This window comes from Rhipicephalus microplus, unplaced genomic scaffold (assembly GCF_043290135.1).
Source record: "Rhipicephalus microplus isolate Deutch F79 unplaced genomic scaffold, USDA_Rmic scaffold_48, whole genome shotgun sequence".
Taxonomy (NCBI): Eukaryota; Metazoa; Arthropoda; class Arachnida; order Ixodida; family Ixodidae; genus Rhipicephalus; species Rhipicephalus microplus.
In genome coordinates, this window is record NW_027464621.1 from 421,256 (window position 1) to 437,768 (window position 16,513).

A 16,513-nucleotide genomic window follows, 5' to 3' on the forward strand; every position below is an offset into this window, starting at 1 on the left:
GTTTCTCTAGAGTTACTGTATATGCTACCTTTAGGTAGCAGAGTTATGCCACTGTTTTCCGGGTGCTGCTGGCTCCGCCTACAGAAGTTCAGCGCCCCTATTTGCCGAGCGCCATCACATGGTCATAGGTGGTTCATTTGCACTGCGGAGAAGCCAACGCTGCACATATTCCGGGCAGATCAAGCGGGGTTGACAACAGTTGTCATTCTCGCCGTGCTTCTTCGGTAATGTAGCCAAGCTGCCTGTTGGTCACGAAAAATGCTGCAGCAAATGCATTCTGTGTTGAATTATACTACGTAGAGCCCATGCGATTAGACGCTCAGTGGGTGTTGCTATAGAAAGATTAGAGAACACTGGTCTAGCTTGGGTGAGGGCAAGTGCTGTTGTGGCTTGAGGGGGGCAAGTGCCCTTTTTCCACTTCTCTGCTGACGCTCATGGGCTTGGACTTTTTTTTTTTAAATCTGTTCACGGCACTGCAACTTGCTCTATTTTTATTAACAACAGATGCAGTAGTGAATACGTTATACAGGAAGAGCCAACTTGTGTCAGCTGCAACGTTCAAATAGGTCTGGCTATTAAAACACTAAAAACAAAGGGAGAATTTAAACTAGAACTGTTCGAATCGGCAAGGTGTTGCTCCTAGTTCGTGAATTGAATGCAGCTTTGAAACCTTATGTGAAAAGAATGTTAGACATGACAGGGTTGTTAAACAACGATTCACATCAATTGTCGTTAGCCGCGATTGTAATACGAGTGTAATATGAAAGCTGAGGGTAACGTGGGCCTCGCACGGCCACTCTTGATCGCTATCCAACTCGATTCAGTTGAAAGCTATAAAGCTTCAGCTGGTTAACTCACACAGATAACGAATGAGCCCAACAAAATGAAAATATTCCATCCCCAATTCCCTCGATAGCGTTCTAGAGGGAAAAATAGTTTTATACATGTAAATGGGAAAAACAGCGCAAAAGACGCCGAAGCTAATGGTTGTACTACTATAAATATGCATATGTATCACTGGTTCAACAAGCTAATGCATGTTTATGTTTTTTCATTATTACATACCAAAAACGTCAACATAAAGTCGAGGCTTAGAGGCGTGACCAGAGCAACTGAGTTTTTCTTGTACTTTCATAAAAAATAGAGAGAAAAGAAAGCGAAAAGAATAAATAAAGCAACGTTAGTACTCTGAAGCGTGAGCGCTGCTTTTACGCTGGTGGTGAGTGGCTTTCCTGCAAGACAGTTGAACCCAAGATGGCGTACCTTGGCGCAACTCTGCTACCTAAAGATAGCATATACAGTAACTCTCTCCTAATGGCAAGAAGGCCACCGTAGCACAGTTTGGCCCTGATTACAAAGCAGTGCAAAACGTTTTAGAACTGCTCAGTGTATTGATTTTTTTTAATATGATGCATAAAATGCTAAGAAATATGCTCCGACGCATATATAGAAACTCCAACTTATGCGGAATGAGGTGGCTCATGAAAAGAGGTGACGCTAGACGAAATAGCAAAGTTCTTTAGACATCTTATTTATAGAGGGATTCTCACATCATGGGCATCCAACTATATTAGAACACCTGGAAGCTCTTATCGCACAAATTATATATATATATCAGTGAGAAAATTTAACAAGTTCCCTTGTGTCTCACGAAAAACCAAGCAATGCTTCACCGCATGATACGAGCAATGAAGCATCACCTTGGTCCCGATTTTCGTTGTCTAAATGAATGGAAACATTTTGTACATTTATTATTTCTTATATTGGTCCTGGGTCACTTGTATTCAAAATGTATATTGTGAATTTTGTTTGTCTTGAATATTTTGGCATATATAGTTTCTTTATTGCACTGTTTACCAGCTGGCAACCAAAAGTTACATACTTTTCACATTTTTATTCATTCCATAATATTTTTGTTTGTCCACAACATATATTTTCGGAAAGAGCATTTCATTGTGCAAAATTTGGTATGCTGCAATGTGTGCTGGAGTACTTTTAAAACTGGCAAAAACGATCTTCCCGAGACGAATAAAAAATAACTATTTTTGCACGGTAACGAAAGAGTTAAAAAGTGCTAAAAACCTCTCCGCACTGCCGGGTTGTTTTCCACACTGCCGGGTTGTTTGTTGTATACCGTATGCATGTTCGTTCTTCGTGCCTGCTTCACCCAGGACTGTGTGCGAGTATGGCATGTAGCCTCTTTGTTCAGTGCAGCAAAGATGGGCATTTTGCAGCTGCAGGAAGAAAGGGTCTTCCAGCAAGGGCATTATTTCTTTGATGTCGTTTTTTAAGGTTATCATGCGAGATGACCTTTGATGCCTTGTATTTACTTGTACAATTAAGTGCACCTTGATAGTGCGAGTCGCCTTGTGCATTTGTTCCTTGCTGCTTACTCAATGCATGCTCAATTTGCATTACACTTGAGATCGTGCCATCACGAAGCCAGTATGCTGAAATATGTTTAGAAGTTGAGACAGCAATTATTTTTATGACCAGTAAAATTTATATAGTATCATTTTAGGTTCTATTATGTGTTGCTTGATGTAAATTTTTAAAGTTTGTTCTCTCCTTCTGCCTGGTTTAACCTCTTCGAAAGAAAATGAACCCTCAGTCGTGTTGCAAATTATTTGGCGTCTGATATTCTGTAATAAAAATACAAAACCGCACTTTACACATGAGATGAAAAAAAGAAGTGACACACAGGGCGCTGCTGATCTGCGCCATTTGTGTAATTTGTTTCCATGGTCTTGTGTGTAAAGCACTGTCTTGTATTTTTATCATGGAACCTCGCCAAATTTACCTGTCTTCCTATGATATAGTTAATTCTTCACGCATTCGACATGGTGACTTCGTGCAACATGCTCCTTATAGAGCTTCAACAAGCTGCCTATTATCTTTGAATGCAAGCGCATTTTGGGAAACATGCGTGTCAGCCTGCTTTACATTATTGGAGCGCCAAGCTTTATAGTGACTACAATGGGCACGGCAGCCTTCAGATATCCGTTTTTCTAGTTATGAGACTTCGCAGCTGTTCTGCTGTGCTTTTTATGGCCATGATGCATGCAGCCTGATGGCAGAATTCGCTCTGTAACTACGTTGCCTGCAATATAATACACAAGGGGAGCATTGCTGTGGTCTCTTTACACTCGAAAAAATTTTCAAATATAATGAATAAAATAAAACAAATCAACAAAATAAAACAATAAGATTTATGCAATTGTCAAAGCGAATATTGAGTTTAGCTGTGTTTTAATAAGATTGCAACAAAGCGATTAGTAACCCTACTTGTGTGTGTTTGTCACACAACCACATAAAAACCTTTGCAGCACTTGATTGGGTTGAGTACATTTAGTTTGGGTCAATGTGTTTTTTTCACAGATGGCAAAATTTTTTTGTATAGCTCCATTGGCCTTTAGGGTTGCCCAGTTCCGATCTGAAAATCTCTCTGCATGCCGGCCCACAGAAAAGTAGTGCCTTTTCCGTCGTACCCCGCATCGCAACGCCTAGCACAAAACACGGTCACTGAGTTTTCTTCATTTTATAGGCGCCATTATTTTGAAGGCACATTAAAACTAGGAACTGCGTGGAATGCAAATGAAACTGGCAACATTTCTTCTCAAGCAGGCTTTACTGCTTTCTGTCCCATGCTAGCATGCAGCGCTTCCGACTGTCGTGCTAAATCTCTGCATAGGGAAGGCATCGCGTAAGGCCACTGGGTGTGACTGTACACCTCTTTACTCTCCCCTTCATGCTGTCTTGAGTTTCCATTGCTTTGCCCGTACCATGCTCGTGTTTTCGTGGATTTCTTGGCTTGCTAGGCATTCTGTGATCCGCATGACTGAGGACTCCTTTCGTAGTTGCACTGTGGGTGAGGGGCAGCATTTACCAGCCTTGTGGAAGATGCGAAGCAGGCAATAGTAGATGGCATCGTCCTGGTCTGAGTGAAGGGCTTTTTGCATAATGAAATACTTGTGAGGTAACTGACAATGACAAAGACAGGATAGAGTGCCATAGTCACTACATTTGCTCCAAGAGACAGGATTGTGCTGTTTTGCACAGTTTATCGACTACAAAACTGTGTCGCCTTTGTTGGTTAGCACGCATTTTCATCGGCACCGCATAAATAGACAAAGTATATTACTGCACAGTACTAATAAGACATGTGTACACCCCTTTAACGAGTAAGTCCTCTTTTATATAGAAAAGCGGCAGTAGCGTAAATACAGGGTGGTGCGGAGTCAACTGGCATATTTTAAGTAGACATAATATTAATTAGAACTAACTCACAGAAGTGCCATTTTCATTGAAATTAATATTGGGTCTAACAGAAAAACGAGCCTTCAAAATTTTGTACATTTTAATTGGGGACTTAAAGGGCTTGTTCCTTTGTTGTATATAGCTTTAATGAAAACAAACAGATCATGGAGCCAAGGAAAGTGCAGGGAGAATTAATGGTTCTGACCGTACTGAGTAATTGTCATATAAATGTACTATAAGAAAGTAAGCTGTATGAATGAATCAATATGTAAACCTTAATTAAAATTTGTCCAGCAGTATTCTGTGCGTGCTACAGAACACAAACAAAAGAATAACTTTTCTAACTGTCTTTACATTCATTTCACTTTTTTCACATTTATATTAAAATTACTACTACAATACAGTTACAACATGTGGGATCTCGTCGAGAGCACCACGCTCTTAAAGTTGTGGGGATCTGAGGCGCACCCGCGACCATTTCGCGGGTATTCCGTCGTACTGCCGCTGCCTTTCCTCTTACTGTGCTCTGGTAACTGTGTGTGGCGATAGATGGCGCCACACCCGGGCGCGGCACGTGTTCTCAGGGGCTACGAGAATCGGGAGGCTGTAAAGAGCCTCTCCTCCGTTGGTCGGCGCCGGGTAAGCACGTGTTTCCTTCGTTCGCGTCCCCTTTGGGAATCGCCGGACTGTAGCCTGGCTGGAGCCTTAGCATTTCGGCAGGCATGTTTACTTGAGTGCTAGCTTCGGTACCGTACGCTAAGCCAACAGCGGTGCCTAGTGCTTGAAGTGGTCGTACCACACCAAGCCGCACTTACCGTAGGCCTAGGCGTACGAGGTTTGCCCTAACTCTCGCGACCAGGCCCAGTAGTCATCGTGAGAGTGCGCAGCATAGCAGCAAGGGACCTTTTCCTGACCGGCGTGTCAAAGCTCGCCATTACCTGGTGCAACGTGCTCGTGGTTTCCCCTTATCGGGAACGTCCGCGTGCGGGAGCCTTTTCTCTCTGTGTCCCGGGAGCGAATGTTGTGCTGTTGCTCGTGGTGCCGCCTAAGGCAATAAAGTGTTGGTGTATTTCTGTTATTCGAGCACTGTCTGTTTTGCCGCGCCGCGCTAAACACCTTGTTAGTTGAGCGCGCGCGGACGGTACGCTACACGCGAGTAGGTGACAGAGTCGCGGCCCTGTGGCTCGCTAAGCGTGAACCCGCGGTGATCATCTGCTACGGTGAGTAGCGAAGTCACCACAGAGTGAACGGACACAGTTGACAAGGTCACAACAACAACAAAAAACAAAAACAAAACACATTCAACTACTTTTAGATCGACGATATCGTCAGCAGAATTATTATACATCCATTGTGATCAACAGGCTAAGACAACCTTACACAAGATTACACAGAACTCAACAAACACAAGAACACACACAAGGCGGCTTCGCAAACGCTTGACTTGCCACGACGGCCTACCGCAGATGACCCGTGGTGTTGCCTACCGCAGACCCACCGCTAGCGACAACCATTCACGCCAACTGCCACCTGCCAAAGAGAGCCGCTCATCTCCCTCATGCCGTCACCAATGATTGCCGCCAAGCATCACTGCCGGCGCCACCTTTCTAACCATGATGATGATGGCGGTGATAAACGCTCGCGAGACACATGCGCCACGAGGGGCAAACCACTCCACAGAGGGTGTTAGCATCTCGACATCCCCGAACCTTAATTCAAACCATATCTTAAACAAATAAAAAAAATTCCACGAGCTCTTACAAAATTGATCACAGATGTCCCTAAATAATGTCCGTGTACCACGACACCGCCGCCAGTCGACACTGCTGCACGGTACGGCTCGACGACTTCACCTCAGTACCGGTTCCACAACGGCAACGTTGCAGTCAGCGCGAGCAACCGTCACGCGCGCTGACACGTCTTCTGGTTGCGACCTGCACGCACGAGGGCGCCGGACTGCAGGCAGTTGCGCAGGTCCCTGGCATGTCTACTGCCTGATCTCACGACCACATTCTGGGCCAACGGCGATGACGATGTCCAGAAAACAGCCAGCCACGGGTTACATGATTCCCGCTGTGCACACTCAAACCACTCAACGGAACAATGCAGTAGGGCATAGGGAAGGGATCTTCGGGCTCCTTGCCCACATGGTACGATGGTCAGTTTTTGCCAGCGAATACATCGGCGGCGGCCGAGACGCCCAGGTCAAATAAAAGAAAGGTCACTTTTCTTAACTCGTGCATCGCAAGGTAAAAAAAAAGTGAGGGAAGCAGAGTGCAATGCCACGATCCGCCTAGTTGTGCCTCGTACGACAGGCGGCTGTGCAGAGTCTTAGGCCTATTGAGTCGCTCGACAACAACCAGCATCCACCCAGCCTAGGTGCAGCAGAGGCAGCCGCAAGGAGACATCAGCTCCAGAAGGTGGCACTGCTCGCTCGCCGCATACAGCAGCTTACCGAGCGATCGGCGTCCACTTTTCCAAACGGTGTCACGACGCCTGGCTCCCTGAGCCCAAAGTGATAAGAGAAGCTATTTACAGAAACGCGGACCACCTAAGAGGCTTCTGTACTCACTCGCTTTGGGCTTCGCCTACAATCTCCATGATCTAAACTTTGCTCACCCCAGTATGCAGACCACATGGCTCTCGTCCCAACTGAACAACATGCTTGAAAACTAACCACAATAAAAAAAAAAACGCTTGTGAGCAGAAAAAAAAAAACTCAACGTGCCGACAAACATGTCACAACAACCGATCTCCCTGCCCTCAACAAAGCACAATGCTGATGCTAGCAGCGGAAGCCCCATCAGGCGTACTCTACCCCGGCTAAAACGAAAGCGTGTACTGAACAGCGAAAGCTATTGTCCGATGCTCCAAGAGCGCCACGCTCTTGGCCAAGCTCTTAAATTGGAACAGACACAATTGGAACGAACCAAAAGAAGACACATTTATTGAACTACTTTTAGATTGATGATATTGTCAGCCGAATTATTATACACCTATTGTGATCAACACGCTAAGACAACCTTACACAAGATTACACAGCACTCGACAAACACAGGAACACACACAAGGCGGCTTCGCTAACGCTCGACTCACCACGAGGGCCTACGGCAGACGATTGGCAGTGCCACCTACTGCAGACCCATCGCTAAAGGCAACCGTTTGCGCCAACCGTCACCTGCCAAAGAGAGCTGCTCATCTCTCCTATGCCGCCAGGCGTCACTGCCAGCGCCATCGTTCTAACCATGGTGATGATGGTGGTGATAAACGCTTGCTAACTCAATGCCACCTACCGCTTGATAGTTGTGACCCCTGAATGCTGCCTCTACGCGAGGCACATGTGCCATGAAGTGCAAACCACTCCACAGGGGGTGTTAGCACCCTTACAAACAATACAAGTAACATCCTTTATACCTGCTGTGACCTCATTATTTGTTGCTTTTTATTAACATTATATTTCAACTAGTCATGTATCATGTACGAGCGCAGATGAAAAAAGGTGCCTATAAATAGGGCCAAGTAGTTCGTATATTTACCACCAGTTAGGTCACTTTTTTAAAAACATCTGGTACATGGCCTCCTGTTACACCAGTGCCTTGTTTCAAGGGCTTCTTGAAGTCGCACACGAGTCGCGTTAGGTCCTCTTGAATTGCTGCAACTTCGTCATCGATGACTTGCTACTGCCACAAATGGCTTTATCAACAATTTGGAATATGCAAGTGGGCTCCGCGCTATGCTGTATATTCGTAATGCTCACAAAATATAGGTGGCACGCTGTTCGATTAAGGATAGTGCACGAAGGAGGGTCAACATAGGAACAGATAGGACGTGTGGACGTACAGCTCGTGCCACTGTCACTGGATGGGGTCATTAGCGGCAGTGAAATAGATACGAGACCAAAATACTTTCCCAAATCATGGAAAGCGCTACATGTCTGCCATCTCATTTTTTACCACTGTGTTACAATGGTAAATCTTCGTTACCTTGTGTCAACAATGCTTTTTAAAGTTCCATGCATGCTACAAAACGCGCACAAGCTGAATGGTACTAAAGAAAAAAACAACGATCCTACCTGAGGGGTGTGCTGTAGTAATAGGCCTTTGGCGAGTAAAGCCACAGTTGTTGCATGAGACTGCATGTTTGGTAAGACGATGGTTTCTAAACGTATTGAGCAGTCATTACTATGTGGTCAGGAACTTAGTGTGTGCGAGTTACACTGTTTGGGCAGAGCAGGTTGAGTTCATTGGGCAACTCAGTGGCACAACTCTTGGATGCAATTGCGCGTTCTGTTTGCTTGTCAAGCCTTGGCAGCTTGCGGTCACAAAAGTTGCACTACGTGCATGGCATCAGAAAAAGCGTTCATTCTGTTTCGATTTCAAGACTACTGTACATCAAGTATACACCGATTGACTTAAAGGTATGAGAAGTACTCCGTGTAGGTGGTGGTTAACCAGTGAAGCACGTGTCTAGATTCGCTCTCACTGTCGGTGCTTTCACAGGCTTCAATGTCTAGTGAAAAATTCTCATCATTAAGCTTGTTCCTATCCACCACTGTTGAGAGTAATCGAAGAGTTAACTCTGAGATTGCTGATTGGAAAGCATTATTTTGCATCAAGTAAACTGTCCTGTAGCATAGCGTGGGAACAAATTAGGACAAAAAAGAAGTACAGGAAAAAGGCAAGCTCTAACTGTCAACAAGGAATATTTGATCTTCAGGATTCGTCATATATACACACAAAGTCGCATAACAGTGATAACTTTTTATTTTACAAATCATGGACATGAAAAAGGCTTTCAGTTTTATCCGCCAAACCTGCGCACAAGAGTTTATACATTGCAGCCAAACAACTTCATGGGGAAGTTGTTCATGCATAAAAAAATTTTTTTGGCAGACAATGATGGCTTGCTGATACAGTATTATTAATAATTGTTGGGGTTTAACGTCCCAAAACCACCATATAGTTATGAGAGGCGCCGTAGTGGAGGGCTCCGGAAATTTTGATCACTCGGGGTTTTTTAGTGTGTACCTAAGTCTAAGCACATGGGCCTTAAACATTTTCGTCTCCATTGAAAATGCGGCCACGGCAGCTGGTATTCTATCCCGCGACCGGCGGGTCAGCAGCCGAGGGCCCTAGCCACTAAGCCGAAGCAGCGAGTTAGGTTGATGCAATGTTTCTATTGCATGTTTGCAAAAGAAACATTGCAGCAAGATGTAATGTTTTTATTATTAACCTGAAAGGCTCGAATCAGATTTACTTTTTGCTAGACTGACAGTGTTTTCTAGTAGTGGGTGACATGCACCTGTTTTGCAGTCACTTGACACACTTTTCACTTGGTTTTGATGTTCCTTCAGCTGTTCTACCTCTCTGTCAGACCTATGTAAGAATTTCTGTACGAGAAAGAGATGCGATAAACAACGCCATCAGTGCATGCAACAAACTGATCTTTGTGTTTATCACAAATTCTTGTGTTTCTTATTGGCCGGGTATTTATTACTGAATAAGTGTTTATGTGCAGGGTATTAGGCTTGTTTGGAGGTAAAAAAGACAACCCTCACGTTTTTCTCAGCCTCCTATATTTTTTTAAATTGTAAGGTAACTGGCTGATATAAGGTATGTATTACTGCTGTTCTCTAGTACTCATGGCTGCTGAATGCCCGTTTGCCTGTGGGCATCTGTTTGTGCATTCCTGCTTCAGCAACCTTTCCGCCACTGACAGTAGTACCACATGTGTAGGATAGCCGGCGTCCTTGGTTATGGAAACTTGCCTTCATTAGTTGAGGGAACTGTTTTATGAAGACATTCTTGACACACAAGATGGTTATGCTCCTCGCCCTGTACTTTGTCTTGGTCCCTCGCCGTTTAAAACGATTATAAAAGATAATAATCTACCGGACACGAAAAAACTTCCATACCTATGTCTTGATGATCCCGCTATTGGCAGCAACTTGCTACACTCGTGGCTCGCATACTCAGCCGCTTTTCACTAAATTGTGGCCGTTGAGGGCCTTCCTTGCTTTGAGCTGCTGCTGCAGAACTAAATACTCAACCTCAACATCAGAAATTCGCAAATGTCCGAGCCTTCGATGCACGCAGCCACAAATTCACATCTGTTGTGCAATTAAGATGTAGTGCAGTTGGCTGTCCACAGCGTGAACGGGTCCACTCTTCGTAGTTGGATTTTCTTTTTATATTGCTTGTGGATTTGCAGGTGATGACAACTAAAAGAGAGAGAATAAACTTTTTTGGTCAGTGTATGTACAGAGAGCCTTTGTTGGGTGCAGCCCTCAGTTCAGAGCTCCATTGCCTTGCGTGACCCTGTGAGTCCGCTGGACCAGCTGCTGCTGTTCCTGGCAACGTAAGCTGAGTAGTGCAGATTCCCTAGAGGAAGGTGTGGGGTTGGGGGATGGGAGGAGCACCCTGTGGAGCTGAGCATTACCACGTAGAGTGGTATAATGTTGGTACAGAGCCACAGAAGGCGCAGTAGGAGGGGGGTATAGAGTTGGATGAAAACGATTTAGCATGTGTAAACAAGGAAATGAATTGGTCTACAGTTGCTGCCAAGTGGCAGCATCTGCTCTGTTAAGTGAAGGATTAGAAGGAGCATATGTATAACATTTCTGCTGATAGTAATCCAGCGTCGCCTTGTAGTTAAGTGATTTTGTTGGAGCATCGCCTGGGTTGGACAGCTCCTCCAATGGTGCCCGGCCAGTCAGACTTCGGGCAACCACACGAACGCGTTCATTACTATGGAGAGAGGCCTGTCCAGGAGTCCAGACAATACGAACCGGACGTAACGCGGACGGCAAGACAGACAAAAAGGATTCTGTGTGAGAAAGGATTTTCATTGCTCATCGCACGGTGTGGTTACGAGCGTGCTAAAAATGGCACTGTTTCCTCTGCTCAACAACCGCGGTTCCTGGGGCCTCTCGGACTTGGTAAGGCGCTTTTTGGACGACGATTTCGGTGGCTCCTTTGTGGACAGCAAGCTTTTCGACCCGCCGTTCTACCACCAGCGCTTTACATCCAGCCGCGACAAACGTCCAAAGTTTGCGTCTGCCCCGCCCACCAGCAAGGCACTTCAGTTGCCTGCACGCCTGACAAGTTCAGCATTAACGTCGACACTTGTCACTTCGCCCCCCAAGAGATCATCATCAAGACGCAGAACAACTGCGTCGTCATCCACGGCAAGCCCAAGGAAAAGTCTGACAACCGCGGCTGCTACGTAAAGTGAGAGTTCGCCCGACGCTACGGCTTGCCAGGGGATGTCGGCCCAGAGTCCTTCAAGTGCAGTCTCCAACCAAACGGACTACTGGCCCTCAAAGCTCTGCGCAAGAGTGCCCCCAAGGAGCAGCCGAAGGCCATCCCCGTTGGAGTGAAGCACGAAGGCGGCAGCGGCGCTGTCGCTAAGAAGTGAGCTCGCAAGGCCTGTAGCCTGTCATAGTCACTTATCGTAGTGCACTAACTTTCGACAGCGTCAACTACTGCCTTTTTTTTTTTTCATCATGAAGTGGTTTTTCACAGAACTTGTGTGCCTTCAACTGTTCTTTTCCTACTTGTTCAGAGGGCTGTTATACACTTTTTGAGCCAACTCTTTGTGCCAGCTCGCTGCTGGCAGCTGTGGAGGCTAGCATGTGCAGGGAATTCTCAGCTCTAAACTCACCGTGGTCCCTCTGAATTCGCTCTATGGTACCAATGTTATGTGAACGTGGCGGCAAGCATGTAGAATAACTCCGGTGATTTTCACTTTTCAGAATGGGAGGCGCAAAGAGCTGATTTGTCGCTTGGGAAAGCATGTCGTGATTGCAACAAAGCTTTTTTGTTTCGTTTTTTGTAGCATCGAAAAATGAGTAGGAGGCTGAATGCTGCATTTGACGTGCAGTTGTGATTGTTTTTTGCTCTCTAAAGGCTCGACCACATGATCATTGATCAGCAGAAAAAATTACGCATACTTATTCTTTGCTAGAAAAACTGTTTAGGAAACATTTATTTCAAGTAAACATGCCAGCCGTCACAGCATTTGGAAAATAATAAACTTTCAACTTTTTGTTGATGGCATTACAATTCATGTCCTATTGAAATAAGTTATAGAAAGTTAAAATTCAATTTATAATGGGGACGGCCACCGTTTTTTGCAATAACCTTTAAGGCAAAATCACAGTTGCCGGACTAATAATAATAATAATAATAATAATAATAATAATAATAATAAACTGTTGAGGTGAAAAGACAAGCCAAAATTAACATGACTTAGCAGGTACTGATGCGGTCGAAGGCAGGCTCTGAAATAAAGAAAAAGAGTAAACATAAACCACTGATGCACCAACTTCTATTGCTTGGGGAAGCATAAACGAGGTTATTACAAAGCCTTTTTTTTTTTTTTTTTCGTTTTCTGTAACCCCAAGAAATGGGAATATTTGAAGCTGTATCTTCTACGAACCTTATACAGAAAATATTTTAATCCCGCGCTGTTGACGCACCGACAGTTTTGGTACTGGCACACTGGTCTACTTATGAATGAGTCTGCCAACTAATTACACACATGAGTAGACACTCACTCATCCAAGTGGTTCAACGCCCTGATGAATTTTAGAAATTTCAGCCGCACCTTCTGGGATGATATGAAGTTTATAATTTCCCGGCATTATACAAGATTGATATCTCTGAAAGTTACCGGTGATCGAGGCTAAAACTTCAGATAACATGAAATAATTTTTGCTTCTTCTGAATACTTTGCCAGCATAGTTGAATGCTGTGAAAGTGTATCTAAATAAATATAATTCATTATGAGTTCAGTATTGTGAAGCTCTGACTTATATTCATTTACTGATTTTAGTTTATTGATGTGGAATTATAAGAACTTTTTTTTTGTTTTATTTTTTCTGCCTAGAATGGATCCTGTGGCAGGTCCACCACCATTCAGACCGGAAGCTGATCTCCGGAAGCCAAATGACTGTGAGATCATAGTGCTTCACAGGGAAAACAGGTGTGTCATTTTGCTTCTTCCGAATTCTTAGCCAGCATGGTTGAATGCTGTGAAAGTGTATGTAATGAAATATAATTCAGTATGAATTCAGTATTGTGAAGCTCTGACTTTTGTTTAATTATTTAACCACTATTTATTCGTCTCCACGGCACAGTTTGTTGGGTATATCGGCTGCAAATTATCTTCTCGCCTGCTTCAAAAATTTCTCCTATACTGACTCTACTGCAACTGCACATAGACTTCTCAAGGCTTGTGTACTGCAGCATTGTTTTGAGAGTAGACAAGAAAGGAATCGTATCGTTATTCTTTAGTGCAATTTTTTTTCTCTCAGAAATTACGCAGAGATGGTGGAACGACGGCTCAAGAACCTTGGCATGCAAGTGGACCTATTATTCTTGAAAGATCAAGCTTTGCTTAGTCGAGCTCTTGAAGATTTGACCCAGAGAGGCACATTGTTTGCGGTTGTGGTGACAGACCAACACGAAGTGCATGGAAGCGTGACAGTCAATATTCTCTATGGAGTTCCTCAAGGTGAGTAAGCATTAGCATCTGTAACAGCCCACTGCAATGTCTCTGCTGGCATCTTTACTCCAAATTCTTTTCATTGAAGTGCTCAGTGGGAGTTTACTACTAATAGTACTTCAAATTTCTTATTTGAAATGCCTTTTGTCACAAAAGTTGATGACGTGGGATAAATTGAGTTTACTTCACCTCAATTATGTCGTGTAAAAAAGCTGTTTTTATGATGGTCATGATGCCTGTGTTTATTTTACGGTGAGGTGAGCTATATTGCATCTATGTAACATGTTTCTAGTTTTGTAAGCACAGTGCATTGTTTCATTAATGTTGGAGTAATATTAAACATCATGTAGATTTTGGGCCAAGACAGTTCAATGTTTTCTGAAACATTTTTTTTTTAACAAGCTTTTGTAATGCTCCTACAAAAATTTTGAGCCCATTCACAGCATTGTGATTCATCTAGTGCCCTTCATTGGCTATAGAGCAAATTCTTTTGATAGCCTCAAATATATTACTCTTAGGGCAGGGGCATAAATTTTTTTCTAATCTGGCTGTAGTTACTGTGTTGACTCTTCATGAGGATAAGTGCAAGTGTGATCCTTGCGATCAATCTTCGAGATAATCTGCGGCTTGGTACAAAGGCTGGATGAGATTCCTGGCAGTTTTGAGTGCTCCTTCTGCACACATGGTGTTCAAAGGGATGTAATGTCCAGTTTATAGAGGTTTAGGAGTGAAAAGTACCAAGTTTTTGCCCATCTTTGCCCATGGAAATTGGGAATATTGCTGATAATTCTGTAGAATTTGTTCACATTTGCCCGTGCACACGCAACACCACGCTTGGGTTGGGTATATTTATTTTGGCAATTTCTGAAGCTAATTTTAGTAGCATGTAGAATTGTTTTTGTTAGTAACAATGCTGTTCTGATTAACAATAGCTAGAGCCAGAGTATTTGCATGAAAAAGGTGGTTTTGGGACATTAAACCCCATATATCAATCAATCAATATTAGCATTGATGAAATAAGAATTCATCAATGGGACACAAATGTCTTCTTTTTGTTCCTTGTTTTCAGCTGTGTTGCTTCATAACAGAGCTCGTGCTACCACGTAGAAACCATTAAGTTCGTCGAATGAGCATATTACATTATTTAGGCAATTTTGTAACATTCTCTCTAGGTGAAAGGGCACAAATCAATAAGCACTTTTTCTTTATTCGTGCCTACATTTCAGTATTTGTGGCCTAATGTAGACCAAGACAAAGATGTTGGGTGAATAAATATTCTCTTTCTTTCAAAGGGTTAATCACTTAACTAGACCACTTACTCAAGGTAACTACTTGGCAAGAATTATCTGCTATTCTTTGTGATCTTTCAGCATGGATAGATACAGTGGACTTTTGATTATATGTCCCCCAATATTTCACTGGCATTTCACGATGAATTGCTTTGGTCTCGTAAAATCTTCATATAATAATGTATTAAAAACCTTGGTCATGTGATGGAGTTTTACGCCGACCCTGCATCTTACGACGACTCAGATTTCGTCCGTAAGAAAAAAAACACATTTACTCGAATCTAACGTTATATTTATGAGTGCAAAATATGAACTTGTGATGATTAGAAAAGTAGAGAGTAGGACAGGATTTTTGCTTAGAATGCCTTTATTGCGCGCGTTCATATCCGGGCTCATTTTTTAGTCAAGCTCTGTCTGCATCATGGGTGCGGGCAGATTGTGTTCGCCGATGACCTTGAGACACGAGCACTTTCCGTTGCGTGACTTGAGATGGCGCTACTTTATGGGGCAGGTATACGTGCGGCGCTCATTCCGATATTCACACGCAAGAGAACGTCTTCCTGAAAGGTTTGCGTGCATGCAGAGGCGAGACAGCTGCGCATATTGCGCATTTTTAATACAATGCCGTTTTCTTGCGCCAAGCTGCTCCAAAAGCGTAAAAATCGCGAAAATTGTGCAGGACTGCTCCAAATCAGTCTTGAACGCTTGAGTTTTGATGCGAACCTCAGCTTCGGTGGGAAAAAAAGGCCGAGTTGACTAATAAGACACGTAAAATTGCGTTTTTTTTTTTAGGGGCGAAGCTCCTTATGACGTCACTCGTTCGTCTCCCGCTATCCTTTGTAACCACCGCTCGTTGAGTCTCCAATCCGGCCATATATGGTGCTCCTTGTACTATATAACGAATCTATATACGCTGAGAAATGCAAAATCGTCCCATACTGGAGGGCGTTTTGTATCAAAAGATAATAATAAAAAGTGAGTTTTATGAAAACAGGTTTTACGTCACACGTACGTAAGGAGAGAAAGATGATCGCGCCACTGTGATCGCGTGTTCTTCGGCGGCGCCGGGGGCCAGGGGGAGCTCTATAGAACAATAAAAGCGCCGTATTGGTGCGTGCGCCAACAGACGCTCGCCGACAGAAGATGGACAAGGCTGCCGAGCAACGTGCGTGCAGGGCGGCGGTGGCTCGCGCTGGATGAAGCGACCCTGTCGTGCGAGCACGGAAGGTCGAATAGCCGCGCCACCAGCGTGTGGACCCAGCTTTGCCCCGCTCTCCATCATTCACCCCGTGGATATGCTGTCATTTTTTACTTTGGCACTTTTCTAGTGAAGAAGGCTACCATGGTGCCGCCATAATCTCCTCTAAACTGTTGTAAATATACGTGACCCCACAAAAATGTGCTGTCGGGCATCAAGTGTGCTGCTTCTACTGTACTAGCTAGGCTGTGTGTTCTGGTGC

At 44.1% G+C, this 16,513-nt stretch overlaps 1 protein-coding gene and 1 pseudogene across 9 annotated transcripts in view; both read left to right on the forward strand.

The window, feature by feature from the left end:
• The window catches only part of LOC119177277 (nuclear receptor coactivator 5), a 284,872-nt gene that overhangs the window by 138,216 nt on the left and 130,143 nt on the right, over positions 1-16,513 (forward strand). For all 9 annotated transcript variants that reach the window (XR_012889295.1, XR_012889294.1, XM_075884802.1 and 6 more), the window contains 2 exons: positions 13,147-13,242; positions 13,574-13,773. Coding sequence is in view for 7 of the 9 variants with exons in the window: in XM_075884802.1 (XP_075740917.1) it covers positions 13,147-13,242; positions 13,574-13,773 (296 nt within the window). In the remaining 2 variants the exon portion in view is untranslated. The remainder of the gene's footprint in view (positions 1-13,146; positions 13,243-13,573; positions 13,774-16,513) is intronic.
• On the forward strand, positions 11,141-13,117 carry LOC119175565 (alpha-crystallin B chain-like; annotated as a pseudogene).